General features: G+C 33.5%; 2 protein-coding genes across 4 annotated transcripts; one reads left to right on the forward strand and one right to left on the reverse strand.

Annotated features, from left to right (window-relative positions):
* Nucleotides 1-9,634: 9,634 nt before the first annotated feature.
* On the forward strand, nucleotides 9,635-17,724 carry LOC107845459 (probable sugar phosphate/phosphate translocator At3g14410). 3 transcript variants are annotated; one of them, XM_047398414.1, is made up of 8 exons: nucleotides 9,775-10,061; nucleotides 13,006-13,088; nucleotides 14,553-14,660; nucleotides 14,730-14,764; nucleotides 15,738-15,850; nucleotides 16,078-16,339; nucleotides 16,452-16,720; nucleotides 17,228-17,724. In XM_047398414.1, the coding sequence occupies exons 2-8, from the start codon at nucleotides 13,080-13,082 to the stop codon at nucleotides 17,350-17,352; spliced, it is 921 nt and encodes a 306-aa protein (XP_047254370.1). In that variant the 5' UTR covers nucleotides 9,775-10,061; nucleotides 13,006-13,079; the 3' UTR covers nucleotides 17,353-17,724. The 3 variants fall into 3 exon arrangements, with proteins under 3 accessions (XP_016545287.1, XP_047254370.1, XP_047254371.1); XM_047398415.1 differs by having other exon boundaries at nucleotides 13,022-13,088; XM_016689801.2 differs by lacking the exon at nucleotides 13,006-13,088 and having other exon boundaries at nucleotides 9,635-10,061.
* Nucleotides 17,725-18,280: 556 nt separating this feature from the next.
* LOC107844887 (probable glutathione S-transferase) lies at nucleotides 18,281-20,838 on the reverse strand. Its single transcript, XM_016689219.2, has 2 exons — nucleotides 19,766-20,838; nucleotides 18,281-18,688 (listed from the first exon to the last, which is right to left on the reverse strand). Exons 1-2 carry the CDS (start codon nucleotides 20,078-20,080, stop codon nucleotides 18,344-18,346), a joined length of 660 nt encoding a protein of 219 aa, XP_016544705.2. The 5' UTR covers nucleotides 20,081-20,838; the 3' UTR covers nucleotides 18,281-18,343.
* Between the last annotated feature and the right edge of the window lie 2,071 nt (nucleotides 20,839-22,909).

The raw sequence follows: 22,909 nt of genomic DNA on the forward strand, positions 1-22,909 counted from the left end.
ACAGTTTAAATAGTACTTATTAGTATTATCCATTGCTAAATAGTTTTATTTTGTTTAATCCTATGAAATAATAATGAATATTTGCTCAATAATTAGGGAATTCTAAAAGAGTTTGGAAGTAAAGAAACTTTTTTTTGTTTGTTTATAGAATAAATCATCTAGTACCCTGAATTATAACCAAATTTGCTACGAGATATTCCAATTTTACAGGGTCCTATTATCCTCGAACTCAATTTTAGCGTATTTTTGTTACTTTTTTTAGCTGACGTGACACTTTTGACGTGGGTCCCATTTTTATATAATAAAGGTGTCACATCAGTACAAAAGATGATAAAAATACGCTAAAATTGAGTTCAGGAGTAACAGGATCCCTGTAAAGTTCAAGCGTGTTGTAGCAACTTTGACCATAGTCCGAGGGGTACCGGATGCTTATCTCTTATTTATATCAAGTGATGGATGTATATTCAATTGAAATGACTCATCATCTGATAATGTTTGGTTTATCAGAGGCGGAGCTAAAATTTTAAGTTTATTGATAATGAATTTATCACCAAATTTATAAAGCATTTTAATCATGAGTTTACAACTAAATATTTTTATATACTTCATAAATTTTCTAATATTATTTTTTAAAAAAAAAATAGTTCGATGTACTAAAGCTCCTCGAGAATCCAAAGAATCTTTTCGAATCTAAATTGGTGTATTATAACAATAAATAATTAGGCAATTATTGGAGCAATAATATCAAATCAATTTTAAATTATTAAGTAGCATAGTATACTTATCCATAGAAGAAAATTAAACTTTTAGTCCATTAATATATGGAGATTGGACTATTTTGGTCTTTGTATATATCCTCAACATAAATAGTTCTTAGAATATTCAACAATTGAACATTTTTAGTCCCAAGTTTTTTTTTCCACCAATGTTTGCTATTTGTATTGTAGCTCGATTAATCTAAATTCACGTCGAAAAGTCTCACATTGGAGGGTATTGAAGGCCGATTAATTTGAATTCGCGTCGGAAAATCTCACGTTGGGGTAAAGCGCTTTCTAATAAAGGCGACTTCGTATCTCGGGGGAGGGGGTTGAACTTATGACCTCTGATTAATGATGAAGGAGTACTTACCATGCCACCACAATTCTTGTTGGTTTTAGTTTTAAAACTAACGAAAATCTTCACAAAAACTATTTTCATTGAATTAAACCGTTTTTTTTAGAGGGTTACCGTCTGAAAATAGTCATTTTATTTTTATTCATGTATTCAAAAGGTCACATTTTCAAGCTGTTGAACTAATCTCTAACAGAAATATAAAATAGGATTACATATAATATTGATTCTTATTGTCCGATCCTTTATCAAATTTTACACATAGCGAAAACTTAATGTTCCAAGTTTTTTTTTTTTTTTTTACTTTCAGAAAAGTCCATATTTTTCTTTGAGATAATACCTTATTACCCCCTGAACTATACCCAAAACGGCAGAGATACACCTCAACTTAAAGGGGGTCCTATTACCCCCTTAAACTAATTAAAAGTGTAATTTTAACACTTTTAGTGCCTATGTGGCACAACGCACTGAAGTGTCCATGTAGGCACACGTGTGTGCCACGTAGTCGCTAAAGGTGTTAAAATTACACTTTTAATTATTTCAGGGAATAATAGGACCCTATTTAAGTTGAGGTGTGTCACAACTGTTTTGGATATAGTTCAAGAAGATAATAGGGTATTTTCTCTTTTTCTTTTCTATTTATGTAAAAGCATATATACATTAAGGATCAAAATAAATATATGGGTTCCAAACATATATTTTAGTATGTATGTGATTATATTCTTACTTTAATTTGATCTTTTATCTTTCATGATTTTCACCTATTTTATTAAGAGAAAAAACTAAATAATTATCCATCAAAAATCAAATTAATTATTGTTGTTTATCCATTTTTGAGAATTTAAAGTGGGCGAAAAACAAATAGAATTTGCTATAAAAGCTGGCCAACGAGGGCAATCCTGGGAATTAGAATATAGTAATGAAGATGGCAATAGCCAAATTACGATTCGTTTTGGCTAGAGTGCCCAATCAACTATATATTTCACGTGATTTCCCGCAATGTTAAAACTATGGCGAATGCATCTATGTATATAAATACCGCTATTTACCCCCAAATTTATGAAAAAATAGCAAGATTTTGTTTAATCAACAAATGTATTAAGTGTATATGCACATATACAATATCGCTATAGTGAAATGCACTTTTTCCTCACAAATAACAATAGTGAAATACATCGTATTTATGCGTTTAATTAGTGTATCCACTATAACACCTTGAAATTATTATGGGTCGATTGATACGTAAGATAAAGATGATAATCTCAAGAAAAAAAATAGAATTAACTTATTTAATGTTTGATATGAGATATTAATTAATTTTAAAATTATTATATTCAATTATTTATATTATTCCATATATAAAAAGTAAAATAAAATAATACCTATGGAATATTCATGCATATCCCATTAGCACACAACTACCCTTACTACATTATATAACTTTTTTTAAATTATCACTATAATAAGATAAACATAAAGTCTTAATTTGTTGTGTCAACTAGAATTTGGACATATATGATGGGAAATTTCTAAGCCCCATAAAGAATAAATACCCCACAAATGTGACCTATCAACATGGGGACATTATTATAATTATCTCAATAATAAAATACATTATATTCGTATGCATAATAATAGTGAAATATATTATATCTACGTATACATAATATCTCAGTCGAATAATAGTGTATTCACAAATAAACAATATCTTTATTCCACATGCATAATAATAGTGAAATACATCGTATCTCTATGTATATATACAATATCTCAATTGAATTATATCTGCACATACCTGTCGTAAAATCCTAAATTATTTCTAGGTTATACTCCTTGTGTTTCAAAATAGTTGGTCCGTATTGAATACTTTCCTTAAGAAAATATTTATTGGAAATTTATTTTACCAAATTAACTTTATTAATTATGCTTTGAAAATATAAATTTGAGTATATACATTTTATTTAGTCATTTAATGATAAGAATAGTATTTGAAGAACATAATAATATATATTGTCTTGAATTCATGAAATTGACAACTAAATTAAAACAAATCTTTTTAGAAAGATGACCAACTATTTTGAAATGGTGAGAATATACATTTTGTTTAAGCTATCGATCACTATTTCAAATCAATATAGGACCTTAATTGGTCACTTAATGTTTCGGCATAATACACAAATATTTCTTTTAACTTGGCTTCAACTTGCATTTATACCCTTCAACTTTGGGTGTGCACGAGTAGACACTTAACTAACAGGTAGACACATATGCTATGTGTGACATTCTACGTGGCTAATTTTTCTTCTACATGGCGTCCTACGTGTATTATGTCACATATGACGTGTGTGTCTATTTGTTCAACTTTATACAAGTTTAAATATCTACATGTGCACATTTAAGGTTGAAGGTCATAGACGATGTGAACTGAAGCCAAGTTAACAAACATACGATACATAAACATGCCCTTTAACTTGACCTCAGATCACATCTATGAGCTCCAACTTTGACTGTGCATAAGTAGGCACTTAAACTTGTTTAAAGTTGAAAACGTTGACACATATATTGCGTCCTACGTGCATTATGCCACATAGGACGGGTGTGTTTACTTGTTCAACTTTATACAAGTTTAAGCGTCTGCTTGTGCACATTCGAAATTGAAGGTCATAGATGTGAACTGAGGCTGAGTTAACGAACATGTTTATGTTTAGGCATAATACACAAATAAGACCTTTTCCTTGACACCAAATTATAACCATGTCCTGTAATTTTGTCAGTGCGCAAGTAGGTCCTTAACTATACTAAAGCTGAACAAAAAAACTCCCCAATTCTACAACTTACTTGTGTGAAACTCAATCGCTACTGCGTGGATTAGTAATCCACTAAGATGCTGCCACCTAATAAAAAAGACACATTATAACTATGACCTTTAATTTTGTCAGTGCACAAGTAGACCCTTTAACTATACAAAAATTGAACAAACTATACAGAAACTGAACAAAAAAACACTTCAATTCTAACTCTGACGTGCGTGGTTTTGCGTGTATACACACATTTTTTCAGGTAGGATTGAAGTGTTTTTTGTTCAGCCTTTACATTGTTAAAGGGTCTACTTATACACCAATATAATCTGATCTCAAGTTAAATTTCCTGATTTGCGTTTATGTCTATGTATGATGACTAATTTTTCCAACTACCTACCCTATTCTAGTTTGCAATTTCCTTTGAATTTTGGACATAAATGATTGTGGACCTTGGTATAAATTAAAACAAAACAAATAATAAAGTACCCCACATGAACATGGACAAATTATTATGGTAGATATGAAGAAATTTCCTGCAGATATGGGCCATCAACATTGAGAAAGACATTGACACAACCATACAATAAACGAAGCTAGACCCCCAAGGACAGATATACAAACATTACATCTCACAAGGACACAAGTAAAAGTCCAAATTTATGTAAATTTCACATGTGTTTCTCTTATTATGTTGTTGATAGTCCTAGCTATATCTATCGTAGTTGCGAATTCAGGATTTTTATTGAGGATGTTCGGAAGTAAATATACAAATTAATTAAAGGGGTTCAACATGTACTATATATAGATTAAAAAAAAAATATTTTTAACCACGTAAAAATAGTATAAAAACAGTATAAATTTTTGTTGAAGGAAGTTCGAATGAACCTCCTGAAGCAAAGATAGCTCTGCCGAAAATGAACTAACTGTCGCATTAGCCACGTTCGACAAGCACCTAACTCTTTCAGCATGCTTTAAATAACAATCGTTCTGACTCTCCTAAGGCTCGAATGGTCCCCTAAATGTGCTAATTTCTTTAATTTCCCTAATTTCGTAAATAAATAAGGGAAAATGCTCTATTTTCATTCTGAACTATACACGAAATTGTTGAGACACACACGAACTTTAGGAGGGTCCTATAACCCCCTGGACTAATCAAAACCGTATTTTTGACCACCTTAATGCCTACGTGGCACATAGTGTTACGTTGATTGCATGTGTTACTCTGATTGCATGTTGTTGATGGTCCTACCTAATATCTATCGCGATAAAAATCAAGTAATTGATGCATTAGCCAAGTTCGATAAGCACCTAACTCTTTCAGCAGATTGACTCTTCTATGGTCTGAATGGTCCTTGAATGTATTAGTTCTTTACTTTCCTCAATTTCGAAAAAAAAAAAAATAGTAACCTTTTTCAACAAAAATAAAGTCTAATTTTATTTATTTATTTATTCAAGTCATTATTTCTTATAAAATGAAGCTAAAAAGGTAACGATATGAAACAGGAAAGTAGGGTAAATTTCATCCATGGTCATTTAACTTTGTATCTATTACCGAAGAGTCATTTTTCTTTCATTCATTTCATCCATGGTCACTTAACTTTACTCCGACGATCACAAAGTCACTATGACCAGATTTTATAATAATTCCATCCGGAAAATGATGTGGCAACCTTAATTAGTTCTAATTTTAATTTAAGTGAATATAGAATATATTACTCATATCTTGACCCCTTTTATATATGCACATCCCAATTTTTCTTATGGACTGTTTAAAGAAAGAATACCAATTAAATTTCTTAATAGATTAGATTACCTAATGAAGACTATTTTCATAAAAAAAAAAATTGGTTGATATTTTTATGAAACATTTCATAATATTGCATTCATCTGCCAAAAAGGTGCATCGAAAAAGAGTGATAAACAAGATAAATTCTTCAAAACACATAAAATAGAAATACATGTATGATATTATTTTAAAAAAAATATATTTTAATTCTTTGAAGATAAATCAACATGCTAAAAATAGTATTAAAATAAAATCTTTTTAATTGTGTCATTGAATAAGTATTGTCAAAATTTGTACAAATAATGTTATATTAGCGTACAGTTTTGTTAATAAAAGTAATAAAATATAAGTACTTTAATAGATAAAGAAATTATTCGATATCTAATTTTTATATTTATCAATTAAATTAATTAAATAGTATGTAATTTATTAGAAATTGAATATTATAATAAAAATTTTAAAGAGAATTATCGATTAGTCAAACAATTAAAAATACAAAGACAAACTCAATAAATAGAGTAGTTTATCATATTATTATGATATACCAAATGCAAAGACTCAAGTGGCAAGAAAAAGAATATGTGAAAAAACTAATTTTATCAACTACATATCACATTTTAGAGGGAGAAGAATAATTTTATCAACGACATACCATAATATATTAGTGAAAAATAATAATTTACCAACATATGTCTCAACTTTAGAGGATTTTAAGAATATATAAGTAAAATTTTATTTCATAAAAATATCAACCAATTTTTTTTTATGAAAATAATCTTCATTAGATAATCTAATCTATTAAGAAACTGGTATTATTTCATTAAATAATTCATAAGAAAAATTGTGTTATGCATATATAAAAAAGATCAAGATAGGAGTAATATATTCTATATTCACTTAAATTAAAATTAAGAACTAATTAAGGTTGTCACATCATTTTTCCGATGAAATTATTGTAAAATCCGGTCATAGTGACTTTGTGATGGTCGGAGTAAAGTTAAATGACCATGGATGAAATGAATGAAAGAAAAGTGACTTTTGCGTAATAGATACAAAGTTAAGTGACCATGGATGAAATGAATGAAAGCAAAATGACTTTTGGGCAATAGATACAAAGTTAAGTGACCATGAATGAAATTTACCCCAAGAAAGTATATACGAATAGAGAGAGACAAGATATACAACATTACAACTTACAAGGACACGTAGATGGTGTGTGCCTTATTAAAAATTGGTCAGCGGCAAACCCTTAAATGGAGCTCAGATCCGCGGAGGATTAATCCTTGGTCTGTCGGGCTGGGGATACCTTGGGAAACCCCCCAAAAAAAACTTTATTAGCTAAATTTCAGTGAGAAAAAAAAATCTAGTAAAAGAAAAAAAATACATATATGTTTTCATATGTATTATATATACTCCTCGTTGCATAGTTAAAAATCTTATCAGAAAAATTCAGTGGGACAAATTTTTGAAGGGATTGACAGTGCTTTTGTAAGTATACTCATAGAGAATTAAGAACGAAGGTAAGATCATGACCGACTGGTCGATATCTAAAGCTCTAAAGCAATCACTTGGTTATTATGAATAACTTTTTGCATGTTTGTCTAGATATAAGAAAAACGTTATTGTAAATGGCATGAAAAATGAACTCACTCCGACAGTTTGGAGTTTAATTACAGAAAATTTCGACATTTTGTATAATTACAGAAAATCTTGATTTTGAGTCTATCGAGATACATAATTAGCTCCCGATACATTCAACGACGATACATTTTTCTTTTATAAAGAGACATAATTAGCTCTTGATACATTTTTCTGATTTTGGGTCCGTCGAGATACATAATTAGCTCCCGATACATCCAATGAAGATACATAATTAGTTAAAAAAATTATAATTACTTTGTGAGGACGAAAATTTATATAAATATAATACGTTAAGGTGTATGTTTATGTTATTTTTCCGCATTATTGCTATCACAATGGGATTTGGATGGGCTGCATATGTAATTGGATATGGAAAGATGGGCTGCAAATAAAAGAGATTGGGTTGGACTGAATGGGTAATCGTTTGGGCTCCATTGAGGCCTCTTCTAGGCCTTTTTTGCCTCTAAGCAAACTGAACCGACGAAACTCCTTTTGCTTTGTCTCGGAATCGACTCAATCAATGAAAACCGCACCCAAATATTTTTGGAATGCCAAAACAAGGTAAGTGATCGAAGAAATCGATTTTATTTCCCATAGTCCCGGGGCGGACCTTGGTGCAAATATTTGGTGCTTCGGCACCCATTAGACTAGATCCAGATTTGGTATAATTATATAGGACCCTCCTAAAGTTTGAGTGTGTTTCAGCATTTTTACGTATAGTTCAAGGTGGAAATAGAGCATTTTTCCTTTATTAATCGCTAGACCACTACCTTGACAATGAATATTTACGTATCATGTGTGTCGTCATATTTTTATTTGAGTAAATTTTGACTATTGTCACTAGGGGTGGGCATTGTATGGTATATACCGAATACTATATCAAAATCAAAAAAATTTATATCGTGATATGGATATTATGGTATTTAGCAGGATTTTTAAATTATTTTGGTATTTGGTACGGTATTTGGTGTTTACGCAATAAATACCGAAATCCATATACCACACCGAAGTTTTTTAATAATATATAAAACCCATATATATTATATTTAAAATTATTAAATATATTTATATATCATCCATTAGCTAATTGAACATAAAGGTAACTTTTATTCAGAAATAATTTGTTTGGGAAACGTATTATTTAGGAGTACCATGTTTAAATTTAGGTAATGTTGTTTAGAGTTTGCATCTTGGACTACTCAATTATGATTGAAATATTCTTTTTGTGTAATTAATTAACAAATATAGTTGTTAATATGATACGATTGAGATGTTTTTAAAGTTTAAAGTTATATTTTTTCTTATATGAATATATGTAAGTCGAAATCAAATAAAGTATGGTTACCGAATTACCATATCATAAAATATCAAATCATATCGAACTAATTTGATATGATAATAGTATTGTTCTTTCAGATACCGAAAATCAAAGTTTAAAATATCATATCGTATCGTACCATGTTCATCCCTAATGGTCATTAAATTATTTTTTTTATTACGTTAAGAGAATATTTTTGTTTCATTTCGAATAATTTAGGAATAGTTTTGACCTTTTTATATTTTTAATTAACTAGTTTAGGTGTACGCGTCTCACGCGTGTACATCACTTATTGAGTTTAAATATTACACTAAATAGGATATTTGTTTAAATAATAAAGATAAATACAATAATTAAATTCAACATCTTTTGGAAAATTTATTTAATTAAAACTAACCTTTACCAAAAAATTTGTTAAGCCGATCGACATTCATCTGTTGATTAAACCTAATCTTTACCAAAAATTTCTTGTTAACTAATCTACACATAATGATGTTTAATTAATTAAATGAATTGCCTTTAAATTGACGAATGGATTGTTCAACTTTTCTAGCATGTTCTTCACCATGCAAATCTAGCTTAAGCAAAACAACGGTAATGGTCTTCATTTGAAATTTGAGAATTCTTCGAGGCTAAATTATTGGAAAGAATTAATTGAAAAGTTTGTGTAGAAAAAATAATACGATAAAGAGGTCAATATATAGAAATTTCTATGGAGTATTTTTGTATCGTATTTTAGGAGTATTTTTTAATTGATCAGTACAAAGAAAAATATTAATTGATTCTCTTTTCATATATTTTAGGAGCCTAGTTAATAAATAATAATTAAATAATAAATTGAAGAAAATATTGAAAACAAATTTTGTCTAAAGAAGAATCTTTTAATGAAGGGCAAAAAGTTCAAATCACTTTTCAAAGGCTTTCACACTTTTAATATATTATATATATACACATTATAGATTATAGATATAAATTATAGATATAGACATGGATATAATGACAATTATTATTGTAGAGAGAAAGTAAATGAAAATAATTTAATAAATTTAATTTTACATTTAATATTTTTCTTAATCAATATCAAATAAACTAAAACGACACTTATTTTAGCACTAAAACAAAGTAAACAAGCAAAGTTGATCCAACTGAAAACTCTTCCAACAAAAATATCTTGTCTTAAAGTCTTATTTTTCTCTTTAGTTCCAACTTTTTCTCTTTTTCATTTTCGCAAACAGTTGGTGTGCACACACAAAACAAAACTCTACAAATCTCTTCTTTTTTTGTTGCATATTGGTATTTAACAATGGCGGATCGAGAGAGAAAATTGATGAAGGAAGGTGTATTAACTTATGCATATATACTTCTCTATATTGCCCTCTCTAGTGGTCAGATCTTCTTCAACAAGGTAACATAAAATACTACTCTCTCTGTCTCAATTTATGTGTCATTTTTTATTTTTTGGGAGTGAAGTAGTTTAAGTTTGATCGTAAATTCGGGCACGAAACGTTAAGTTTCTTTGAAATAAAATTTATATATTTAGAAACTAGATAAAAAGTAGAGTAAATGCTTTGTTTCCACTCTGAATTATACACGAAATTGCTGAGACACATTCAAACTTTAGGAGGGTCCTATTACCCATTGGACTAATTAAAATCGTATTTTTGGCAATCTTAGTGGCTACGTGGCATATATGTGGTACATCATTGAATCAACATACTAAAGGTCCACATAATGTGCCACGTAGGTACTAAGGTTGCAAAAAATACGGTAATAGGACCCTCCTAAAGTTCAGGCGTGTCTCAACAATTTCGTGTATAGTTTAGGGCGGAAACAGAACATTTTTCTCTATAAAGTACTATAAGTCATAATTATTAATAATTCAAAATATTTAAAAGATATATGAAAAAATTACAGTCAAAGATGAACTTGCTTGGTTTTGTTCATTTCTTTCTGTCAGTGTTAGAGTCAGAAATTTCGTTAAGAGTATTCAAGAATTATTACTCCATTATGTCCCAATTAGGAAATAACCTCTCTATCTCACATTTGAGGTAGTAGTATGGTACACTTACCCTCCTTAGATCCCACTTGGTGGGAATATACTGGGTATGTTGTTGTTGTTGTTGTATGTCCCAATTTATCTAAGGTAGTTTGATTTGATACGGAGTTTAATAAAGAAAAGGAAAAATACTCTGTTTCCATCCTGAATTATACACGAAATTGCCGAAATACACTCAAACTTTAGGAGGGTCCTATTACACCCCTGAACTAATTAAAATCATATTTTTGACAACCTTAGTGTCTACGTGGTGAATCAACGCACTGAAGTTCCACGTAGGCACACGTATGTGCCACGTAGACACTAAGGTTGTCAAAAATACGGTTTTAATTAGTCCAGGGGTAATAGGACGCTCCTAAACTTCGGATGTGTCTCAACAATTTCGTGAATAGTTTAGGGTGAAAACAGTGCATTTTCTCTAAAGAAAAAAAAGGACTTTTGAAACTTGTGGTCTAAAATACTCCCTCCGTTTACTTTACTTATTACATTTTGACTTGACACACACATAAAGAAACCAATTATTTACATAGATATTTTAACATAGTACCCCTATTAAGTGATAGTTGCTATTGTGTCTTGAGTTTAGTTTGGAGAATAAATAATTAATGATGTGGGTAAAATGGGAAAAAAGTAGTGTTTTCTTGATATGTCAAAAATGACAAGTAAAATTGAAAATCCAATTAGGAAATAAGTGACAAGTAGTTTTGAATAGAGCGAGTATAACATTTTATATTTACAGTATAATTTTTCGACTAAGGGTGTTTCAAGAATGAATATGTATATGGGCAAAATTGATATATTATTTTATATTTACATAGAAACATTTTTTTTTCCAGCTACATTACTAGATTTGCTCATTTCTTTCAATTAGTGGGGAAGTTAGAAATTTCGCTAAGGGTATTTAAGAATTATATTAATATATATGTAGAAAAGTAATTTGTGAACCATATACTTGTATAATGTTTTATATTTATAGAATAATTTTTCGATGAAGGGTGTTCAATTGGGTATAGGAGGAGAGAAATGAGTTTCACATTATGTTGAATGAATTAGTTTGAGATTAAATTGATTGATTAAATTGGTTGCTTTAATGATGTCTAATTACCTTTTGGGTTTAGTCACCAAGAGAGTGACAAATGGTGGTAGCTAGAAATTACATACGTAATGAGAAATTTAATATAGTTGTTGAGGGTAAAGATATTACACCTGGACCTAACTCAGCCACAAAAGTTAGCTTAGGTAGGATCGCCCAAGTTTATATAAGCAAACCATCAGTCTACTTTTTGGCCCGAGTGCTATATGTTTACATGGTATCAGAGTAAGAGTCATGTCCATTATTGTTTGGGCTCTCAGTCCCTACTCTACTTGGGCATGGCCCTGGAGAGGGTTCTTAGAGTGGGTTGGCGTCCTACATTGGTTGGTTGGGGAATGGACTGATGGTTCTACATGGATTCGGGCAATCTTCACCTCTTGAGCTAGCTTTTAGGGTTGAGTTAGACCCATATGTCATATCTTTACACTGAGTGAAGTAAAACCTTTAGGGAAGTGCCTATGTTTACGAGCAAGAGGCATTTTAGTTGGTCTATAGGTAGAAGTATTTAACTTTCTCCATTGTCCTATGTTAAAGTGTCTCACGTTGGTTGAGAGATGACTTAGGTATTGGACAATTTTCAGCTCTTAAAGCTAGCTTTTGGGTTGAGTTACGCTGTTACGGCCAATGCATATTTCTTTTTATGATATCCGAGCCATGATCATTCCTAGTGATTGCGTGTCACAATACTGGGCTTCATGTTATGTTGTTCATGCTCCAGTAGACCTGAGAGTGCGAAGGGGTGTTAAGTGTCCCATGTTGGCTAAGAGGTGAGCAAGGTATTGGGAATTTTTCACCTCGTGAGCTAGCTTTTGGGCTGAATTAGAGTTAGTGTCCATTCTTTTTCATACATTGTGTAATCTCACCCAGTGGCGGAGCTAGCTTAGGCTTGGGAGGTTCACCCTATAACCTCCTCTGGCGAAAAATTACACTATTCATACATGATTAAAAATATTTTTGTATATATGTTATAGATGTTGAACCCCCTTCGACTAGTTCGTGTGTACACTTTTGAACCCCCTTAATGAAAATCTTGGCTCCGCCACTGATCTCACCTCATGAGCAAGTTTGAGTTGAGTTAGGCCCAAAGTTCATTTTTATGACACTGTTTTAGTTGGATACTTGTGAATTCTAGGATTTGGTAAATAAAGTCATTGTTACACATGAAGCATATATATTGTTTTAAGAAGTTCTTTTTCTCAGTGTGGTGTCGAGCCAGGTTGTCACACCGTGACTGTCTCACCGGATACTTGTAAGTTGTAACCTTCCACCACAGCATGTACCAGGTAATTATGTTCACCAAGACTTAAGATCTTAAGCCGATGGCAGGAAATTCCCGAACTTTTTTTGAATTTACTGAGTTTCGAAGCTATTATCCCATAATTTTCATTATTTGCTAGTTATTCTTCTATATAGACATATTGCGAGTGCAATGATTTAGAACCTCAACTTTTGGCAAATGTTACTCAAATGGAGATTGTGGAAGTCTAGTACTATCCTATAATTTGTGATTTGGTTAGTTTGGGTACTCTCTTTGTGTAAAGATATGACAATTGGTCCTAACTCAACCGAAAAGCTAGATCGTGGGGCGAGTATTGCCGAAGTCCATATAGCCAAACCACCGGTCCATTTCCCAAATCAATGTGGACGCTAACCCACTCTAACAATTAGAAATGGTTGGAGTGATTTATCAGAAGGATTTTTAAAACGCTCAAGGATAAGCATTTTTACATTGGACAATGGTCAGCTTTTCATTGAAGGTTCTCGAGGTGCACCAATGCGTACACATAGGTTCGTATTCGTAGGAATATATTTCCGAGCTAAGCATATAAGGAACCATTGACTGGTTCAATATATTTTATTGTTTCTTCCTGGCATATCTAAGATCCGAAGTCATTATTTAGTCACATGCATAGGATATTTCATGAATATTTCAAGTGTTTTATGGTCTGTTTTAAAGTAAATCTCTAGAAGACCTCAATCTTCTGCAGTTTTGAACTTTTGCTCAATTCGCTTCTAGTTTGCGTTTATGGTTTCAAAGCCAATTTTTCTTAATAAAACCAAATGTTGTAAACAATTTAGGCCTATGAATTTAAAACCAATATGGACAAACCCCTCAATTAAAACGAACCCTCAGTCTCCAATTTCATTTTGGGTAAAAAATTATTGAATTTTAAAGTACACCTTTCTGTGGATATCTTTCAGACACAGATTCTATGTTCCCTATTCTTTCCCTTTAATTTTCATTTGTAGCAGGTTGGGATGGGGTAAATTAGTTCAAACTATGCACATCCTATTCTAGACTATCAATCTTGATCGGATAATTTCCTTAAACCGGATCAATCGCATTAGGTATGCTCCTCCACTCCACATTGTTAAGAGGGATCTATGTCCTTACAAAAGGCCCTGGAACCTAGATCGTTAGCTTTTTCTTCATTCTTCTTTGTGTATAAGTTGACCAAAGCAACCAGATTTAAACTCTAGTAAGCTAAATCTCCTTAGCGAGTTAACTGCCTGTGAATCAGCCCTTTGCTAATGGCTTTGAAAAACGTTAAACCATAAAAGGAAATGTAAATTTCAGGTTTCTTTGAAGAAGAGGCCACTAATGCTTTGGCTGATAACTGCATCATTGTTGGCTTTTATCTAGCATGATTTCCTCTGACTACACTTATCTGTTGTTGCTTCAAGAGTAGTTCACGTGTCTAACATTTCTCAGCTCCTTTGTTGGTGCAATAATTTGTTTATTGCAGTGGGTTTTGTCATCTAAAGAAATAAACTTCCCGTATCCTCTTGCGCTGACGCTACTTCACATGGTCTTCTCCTCAGTACTATGTTTTGTGCTTACCAAAGTTTTCAAGGTAAGAAATTTTCTCCTTTTTACTGATTGTTTCGGAAGCTAGTAGTGCTAATTAGACATTTCTTTGCAGATAATGAAGGTTGAAGAAGGAATGACTCTAGACATGTGAGTGCATGTAAAAAAATGTCTTGTTTAATGTTTTAGATAGCAAGTTCTATATCCGAGAACCTTATTACTCCCACTATTCCAATTTATGTGGTAACATTGCTGTTTTGAGAGTCAAAGAGGTTCTTCTTTGACCACATTTTCGTAATTACTTTGTAAGTATGTTGAATTGCATAATGACTTCTAGTACTTTTTATGTAGTTTCCATATATGTAAATTATATTTCCAAAATCCTGAAGAATCTATATCCGAATTCAGACCGAAAATTAAGTACTTTGACAACTCTGAACCTTGCCATGCAATGTAGAATGGAGGGAGTATCTTTTATGACTTTTCTTCCTTAAAGAAAGCTCGTTTAGCTAGATTTTGTCCTACCAAATTCTGTGTAGATCTCTGCCTTCTGCTATCTCATCGCTTTTTCTCTGACGGTGCAATAACTCTTCCCCTGCTTGGCTTGGTCCGCCTTAGAGAAGTTGGGTAAGCCAAGACGGGAGTAGTCCAGTCAACGCGAATTCCTAGGCTTGTTGGTTAGAGATGTTCACTTTCCTTGAATAATTGTGCCATGCATTGGACGATATATTGTTCATTAGAACTATATTTTTATTGTCATTCCTAAAATGATGAAAAGGAATTTTTTGCGCCCACAAGTGACAGAGCGCCACATAGTTTCAAATCCTCATCCTTATAATTATGCTAAATCAGACATCTAATTTGGCATGAAATGGATGTTTTAGGATAACTTACTAAAATGAATTGTACGGACAAGATTTTTAAAAAAATAGCATTTAGCATTCATCCCCACTTATTTGTATAAACAAGATACTTACTTGAAGTTGCTGACTCTCTCAATTAGCACATCTTTGCATTATAGACAATAGTTTGTTACTGTTCTACCTTTTTCCTCTCAAGTTTTGTCCATTAGGCTTTTTGAAGACTATCATTCAATGCAGCTAATTAAGATTTCAATCTGCAGATACATTAGCTCGGTCATTCCAATTGGTGCTATGTTTGCTATGACTCTTTGGCTTGGAAACACCGCTTATCTTTATATTTCTGTTTCATTTGCTCAGATGTTGAAAGCAATCAGTAAGTATTTCTGCTATCGAGTTGTCTTATATTCTGTAGTTCATAGATGTTAGAGGTATGTAAAACTTCATTCTACTTTTATGCTGATAGATGAAGTGTCAGTTGATGTTTCACGCCTGATGTTTAAGACTTTAGATGTTGGGCTCGGGGATGGCGTCTGTAGTACTCTATACTCTTTGGTTTCTTGTGTCGGGATATGATTTCACATTTTTAGGCTTCATCTGCAGTGCCCGTAGCTGTTTTCATCCTTGGAGTTGTAGCTGGACTTGAAATGATGAGCTGCAAGATGCTTCTCATAATGTCTGTAATCAGTTTTGGCGTATTAGTAGCTTCTTATGGAGAAATAAGCATTAACTGGGTTGGTGTCATCTACCAAATGGGAGGCGTTGTTGGAGAAGCGTTGAGGCTTATATTTATGGAGATTCTGGTAAAACGGAAGGGCCTCAAGCTAAACCCCATATCTGTCATGTACTACGTTAGTCCATGCAGGCAAGTACATTTATTGTCTTAAAGGGGGATGCTTCCTGAATTTTGATATTATGTTATGCCTTAACATTATAAGAAAAACAATTTAACGGAACTCTCTTGTTACACAATGCAGCGCTCTTTGCCTTTTAGTTCCATGGATCTTTTTGGAGAAACCAAAGATGGACGAACAACTAACATGGAGCTTTCACCCTATTGCTCTAAGTCTAAATTGTATATGTACCTTTGCCTTGAATCTCTCAGTTTTCTTGGTGATCTCACATACAAGTGCCCTAACCATTCGTGTCGCTGGAGTTGTCAAAGATTGGGTGGTTGTACTGCTATCTGCACTACTTTTTGCTGATACGAAGCTGACACTAATTAATCTTTGTGGTTATGCTATCGGTAATTTTCTGACAACCTTATCTGATGCGCAAAGAAACATGTTACTTTAGCTAGCTTTGCAGAATATTCATCATTTACTTGCCTTGGCTCATTTTCTATGCCCGGTTAACTGGATAATCCCTTTGCCTTGTCTATATGGATTTGCGTAATTGAAACAACGCTGCTTCTAGGCCTTGAGCAACATCTTTCTATATTTATTACATCTGCTTTAATCGTAACTTCTACATTAGAGCTAACCTGAGACTGATACAACTGATGGTTGTAGACCTCCGTAATGACCTTATTGTTCTTGATGAACACGTTGAGAGGACTAATTATCAAGTTATAAACACTGCCGAGAGCTTCATGTCGATTGAGTACTTATTTTATGTTTTCGTTTCCTCAAGTACGATTGTTAGACTTGGAGCAAGCCTAATCTTGTCTGTATTGTGTATATTGGGAAAAATATAAAGATTGATGGTACTATTTCGTGAGCGCATAATAATATGGAAAAGATGTTTTCTGCAGCTATCGCAGGTGTAGCTGCATATAACAGCCACAAGCTAAAAAAGGAAGCTTCTCGAGTAAGCTCAAACGAGTCTCAAGCTGCTGAATCTATACCTTTAGTATCACCTTCAGCGTCCAATGCGTAGATCTTGTATGTAAAGTAGCAGAAAAGTCGACAAATTCCAGTATGCTTATTGTTCCTCCCGGTAAGGAGGGGTTGTTTCATTCTTAAAATTTGATGCATTATTGAGTACTGCTTTGTATTGTTGCATTAGAAAGTGATATTCACGTCAGGAACTTGTCTGTGGACACGACATTCTCTGGTTGTTTCTGCCGCTTTTGAATTTGAGACATCGGAGCTCAAGAAAGAGGAACTGTTATAATGTTGTATTTGAACGCGAAATGGTTGGGACACTGACATTCTTTTGGTTGGAACATAGACATCGATGACTGTTAAGACTCTTGATATGTTAAAAACAGATTTCAGATGTATTAAAAGTGTATAGCTGTTGTTGGAATTGAGTTGTTCTTGAGACAATTTTCTTTGTAAGGTTGATCTTTTGTTTGCTTGAAGTCAAGAGTTATGAGCCGGGGGTCTATCGGAAACAACCTCTCTACTTCATCTGAGGTAGTGGTATGGACTGTGTACACTTTACCCTCTCCAAGCCCCACTTTGGTGGAAATACGCTGGGTATGTTGTTGTTGTTGTATCCATTTTCCCCGAGAGACAGATAAGATATCCAGAACAAACCATGTTTTTACCAAAAGGCTCAACACTTGTGAATCCTAGCTGAGGGAGGTATTTGAAATACGTCAGTCCGATTCAATTTGTTTGACCTACTTTCTTATTTAGTTCGTTTGAAAAAAGGATGACCTTTTTCCTATTATATCAACTCTTGAACTTTAACTTCCCGAATGATATGTTTAAGACCATCGTTCAAACTGAAAAAAGGGGAGCAATTCATAGTTGTGTGTTTTGCCGAATAGTTGGTGATAGTTCAGATAGGAAAAACGAACCCCTGATATTCAGGTAGTAAACTCGCAACAACGTGATACTTCAGGATTATTTTTTGCCATTATCTTATTAAAACATGATATCAGAACAGACAAAAGTTCTCAAATTCACCAAAGATTCATCTACTCTATACCATAATGCTTTCTAATTTGCAAAGCAAAGTCATAAACCTTTAGGGGTTCAACAACATATTTGGAAACACTTTCCCTTTTCATGCATCTTTTCATCCATGCAATAATCTTTGGTGTCTCAATTTCTGTATTAAATTCTCCAAATTTCTCATAAGTATAGTACCAACTGCAAATTCCTATGAGTGAAATGTCCAAGTACCCAAAATTTTCACCACCAAAATAAAGTTTATCTCCAAGTATTCCTTCTAGCATCCTTAAACTTTCTATGTAGTTTTCCTTTCTTGTGTGTTTTTCTTCTCCTTTTCCCATCCATAGCTTACGCCCCGAATCAAACACCTACGTAGAATTTAAAGTCAGTGAGTTCAGAATCGGGCGCGATCTATAAGTTATGTGTATACAATTTTGATGGTTTGTTACCTATATAACATAGTTTGATATAAAAGGGAAATACTATACTTGTACCTGCTTGAAATAAAAAGTGCAACCTGGTGCACTAGAGCTCCCGCTATGAGCAGGGGTCGGGGGCAGGTTCCACCACAAGGGTGTATTGTATGCAACCTTACCAGAGGCTGTTTCACACAGTTTGAGATAAAGGGAAATACTATACTTGTACCTGCCTGAAATAAAAAGTGCAGCCCGGTGTACTAAAGCTCCCGCTATGCGCAGGGTTCGGGGAAGGGTCCCACCACAAGGGTGTATTGTATGCAATCTTACCTTGCATTTCTGCCAGAGGCTGTTTCACTCTGTCTGAGATAAAGGGAAATACTATACTTGTACCTGCCTGAAATAAAAAGGGCAGCTCGGTGCACTAAAGCTCCCGCTATGCGCAGGGTTCGATGAAGGGTCCCGCCACAAGGGTGTATTGTTCGCAGCCTTACCTTGCATTTCTGCCAGAGGCTGTTTCCAAGGCTTGTAAGTTGTACCTTCCCGAAATAATAATACATTTTTCCCCTTTATTATTTGGACACTTGAGGAAGGGGAGTCTTTGTGCAACGGTAAAAGTTGTCGCTGTGTAATGAAGAGGTCGTGGTTTCAAGCTGTAGAAACAACTTCTTGCAGAACTGCAAGGTAAGGCTTCTCTGAATCTGTGCATAGTGGGGGCTTAGTGCATCGGATTTTCCTATTTTTCTTACATTTGAAAGAAAGAACTTCTCTTATATGCATCGATTAGTATATTTCAACCTATCGTATATATAATTCTACTTTTAATGTACAATTAAATGTTAGCGATTTTTTAAGTGACACACGCTCTTCTATAGGACGTATGAACCCTTGTGATCACATAGTTCATAAGTGCAATGAGTTTAGCGATAAGAACCTTGAAGGTCGAATCCATCAAGTTTAAATCCTGGATCTACCTTTGATATCGGTATATAGAAAAACAAACTCTTGAAAGAACAATAACGTTGTTACCTTCTCCACATAGTCAGCCCAGAACAAAGCTTTATATTTCTCATAAGGATCAGTAGGAAGAAGCGTAACGTTGTCCTTCCAGACCTCATCGATATACCGGACAACATTTAGTGATTCACAAATTGGTTTTCCATTGTGAATCAAAACTGGTATTTTCTTGTAAACTGGATTCATTTCCAAAAGAACTGAACTTTTTTCAGCCATGTTTTCTTCTTTGTACTCAAACTTTACACCCTTGTCAGCTAGTGCTACCCTTACTCTCATGCCATACATACTAGGCCAAAAGTCCAGCAAAATCACCTCTGTGTTCGCCATTTCTTAGTTCGGCTAATCGGAAAAATGTCTAGCAGTGTTGGTGAGCACTGTATTGATTAGTTGGGAGTTAAGAAGTTTATATATATATTGATTCTTGAATTGCTGGATTCTTGTTTCATCAGCTTATGTATTAACGATATGTGTTCGAGCCAGAGTTGCATAGATTTTGGCTCTTTCTACCTGGCATGTTGAACGGGTCCAGTCTGTTAGATAGCGACTAGCAGATCAGGTCGCGCAAGCATTGACAGTGCGATCATGTTATAACGAGTTATATAAAGATCATTTCTTGAATTGCTGCATATCTTGTTTCATCAGCTTATGTATTAACGATATGTGCTGAAGCCAGAGTATCATAGATTTTGGCTATTTCTACTTGGCATGTTGAATCGGTCCAGTCTGCTAGATAGCGACTAGCAGATCAGGTCGCGCAGTATTTAAAAGAGTTTATAAGTTTTATGCATTGACAGTGCGATCATGTTATAACGAGTTATATAAAGATCATTTCTTGAATTGCTGGATTCTTGTTTCATCAGCGTTTGTATCAACGATATGTGCTGGAGCCAGAGTTGCATAGATTTTGGCTATTTCTACCTGGCATGTTGAACGGGTCCAGTCTGTTAGATCGCGACTAGCAGATCAGGCCGCACAGTATTTTAAAAGAGTTTAAGTTTTATGCATTGACAGTGCAATCATGTTATAACGAGTTATATAAAGATCACTTCTTGAATTGCTGGGTTCTTGTTTCGTCAGCCTATGTATTAACGATATGTTCTGGAGCCAGAGTTTCATAGATTTTGGCTATTTCGACCTGGCATGTTGAACCGGTCCAGTCTGTTAGATAGAGACTAGCAGATCAGGCCGCGCAGTATTTACAAAAGTGTATAAGTTTTATGCATTGACAGTGTATATGTTTTGTTTTTGTACCATCAAGTAAAATGAGTGCGATCATGTTATGATGAGTTATGTCTTTCTACCCGGCATGTTGAACGGGTCAAGTCTGTTAGATCGCGACTAGCAGATCAGGCCGCGCAGTATTTACAAGAGTGTATAAGTTTTATTCATTGACAGTGTATATGTTTTGTTTTTGTACCATCAAGTAAAATGAGTGCGATCATGTTATGACGAGTTATGTCTTTCTACCTGGCATGTTGAACGGGTCAAGTCTGTTAGATCGCGACTAGCAGATCAGGTCGTGCAGTATTTTGACGGAGTTTAAGTTTTGTGCGTTGACTGTGTATATGTTTGTTTTTTGTACCATCAAGTAAAATGAGTGCGATCATGCTATAACGAGTTAAACTGTACCGATATTGTAAAGATTATTTACGATATTCAAAGGGTGATATAGTGAATTGCTCTTGTTGTTTCTGAAGGTGTGCGTCAAGTCAATAATGGACGAGTAAAGATAGATGGAGAGAGTAATAAGATTTTGGCTATTTCTAAGGAGTTAGAATTTTCACTAAGGAGGTCCAAAATCGAAAGAAGTAAGCACATGAACTAGCCATAAGGGGGTTCAATATCAACTATATATACCTAAAAAAAATAATTTTAAGCATGTATAAATAGTAAAATTTGTCGCTGAAGAAGGTTCGGATGAACCTACCCCTAGCCATACGATGGCTCCACCCTTGCTCGTCAAAGATGACGAAAATAGGATTCATCCTTTGAACTCATACTCGATTCGATGTATAGATAATGCGACCCTGACCCTCGTGCTTAGGGGTGTGCAAAAATCGAACCGACCGATAAACAGAACCGATAAAAATGTTATTGGGTTATTGGGTTAATGATTTTTATTGGTTTTATAAAAAATTTTATTGGGTAAACGATTCGGTTTCAGTTTTAGCTTATTGGGTTATCGGTTAAACCGATAACCCAATAAGGATACACTAAGTTATTGTTTTATCCCTATTTATGTTATATATATAAATCTCTCTCTATATATATATATAGATAGATAGATATGTGTATGCATATATATATTATATGCACTACTTATTCATAATTCAGTGATTCACAAAGTATTAACCTATTCAGGGCAACAAAGACACAATATAAAACTCAGCTATTATCGTGTTGAAAAGCTTGAAGCATTTATAGCTTCCAACAATTAGGATTTAATTTTTTTTTCTAACTAATATTCAGTTCAAGTTTGAAGATTCTTGTAAATGAAAATGCATTGCGTATGGCGGTAACTAAGATTTCATTTTTTTAAGTTAGTTGTTACTATTTCTATTTTATAAGTATTTTCTTATTGGTTAAATCGACAACCGAACCAATAAGGACCAAAAACCGATAAACCGAAATCGATAAGAAAATATCTTATTGGTTGGTTATTGGTTTTACATATTTAAAAATCGAAAATCGATAAATCGAACCAATAACACATAAAACTGAACCAAACTGACCGATCACACCCCTACTTGTGCCAAAGTGGCTAGTCCAGAGGCCTAATAGAATCACCTTATCTTTCTCCATCGCTACGCGATGAGAAATTCAATTCTATGATCGTGTGACACTCATGATGGAGGGCAGACCGGCAAGGGCGGGCGGGTCACAGAGAAGGACTGAAAACTTCTCGAAGAAAGGGTGCACATGACACCAGCTAAGCAAATCTCACATCAGAATGGGAGAGGAAAGTGAAGCTGCATTTTTTATAAGGGATAACATGAGTTCACATGGTACATTCGCTTTTGCCCGGATGATGGTGTAACCCAAGGCTAAGTTGCTCGGACTCTTCAAAAATGTCTACGGGTGCATGTCAGATCCTTCAAAAATAGTGTATTTTTAAGAATCCGACACGGGTGCAACAATATTTTTGGAAAGTCCAAG

The sequence above is a fragment of the Capsicum annuum genome, chromosome 10, assembly GCF_002878395.1.
Source record: "Capsicum annuum cultivar UCD-10X-F1 chromosome 10, UCD10Xv1.1, whole genome shotgun sequence".
Lineage (NCBI taxonomy): Eukaryota > Viridiplantae > Streptophyta > Magnoliopsida > Solanales > Solanaceae > Capsicum > Capsicum annuum.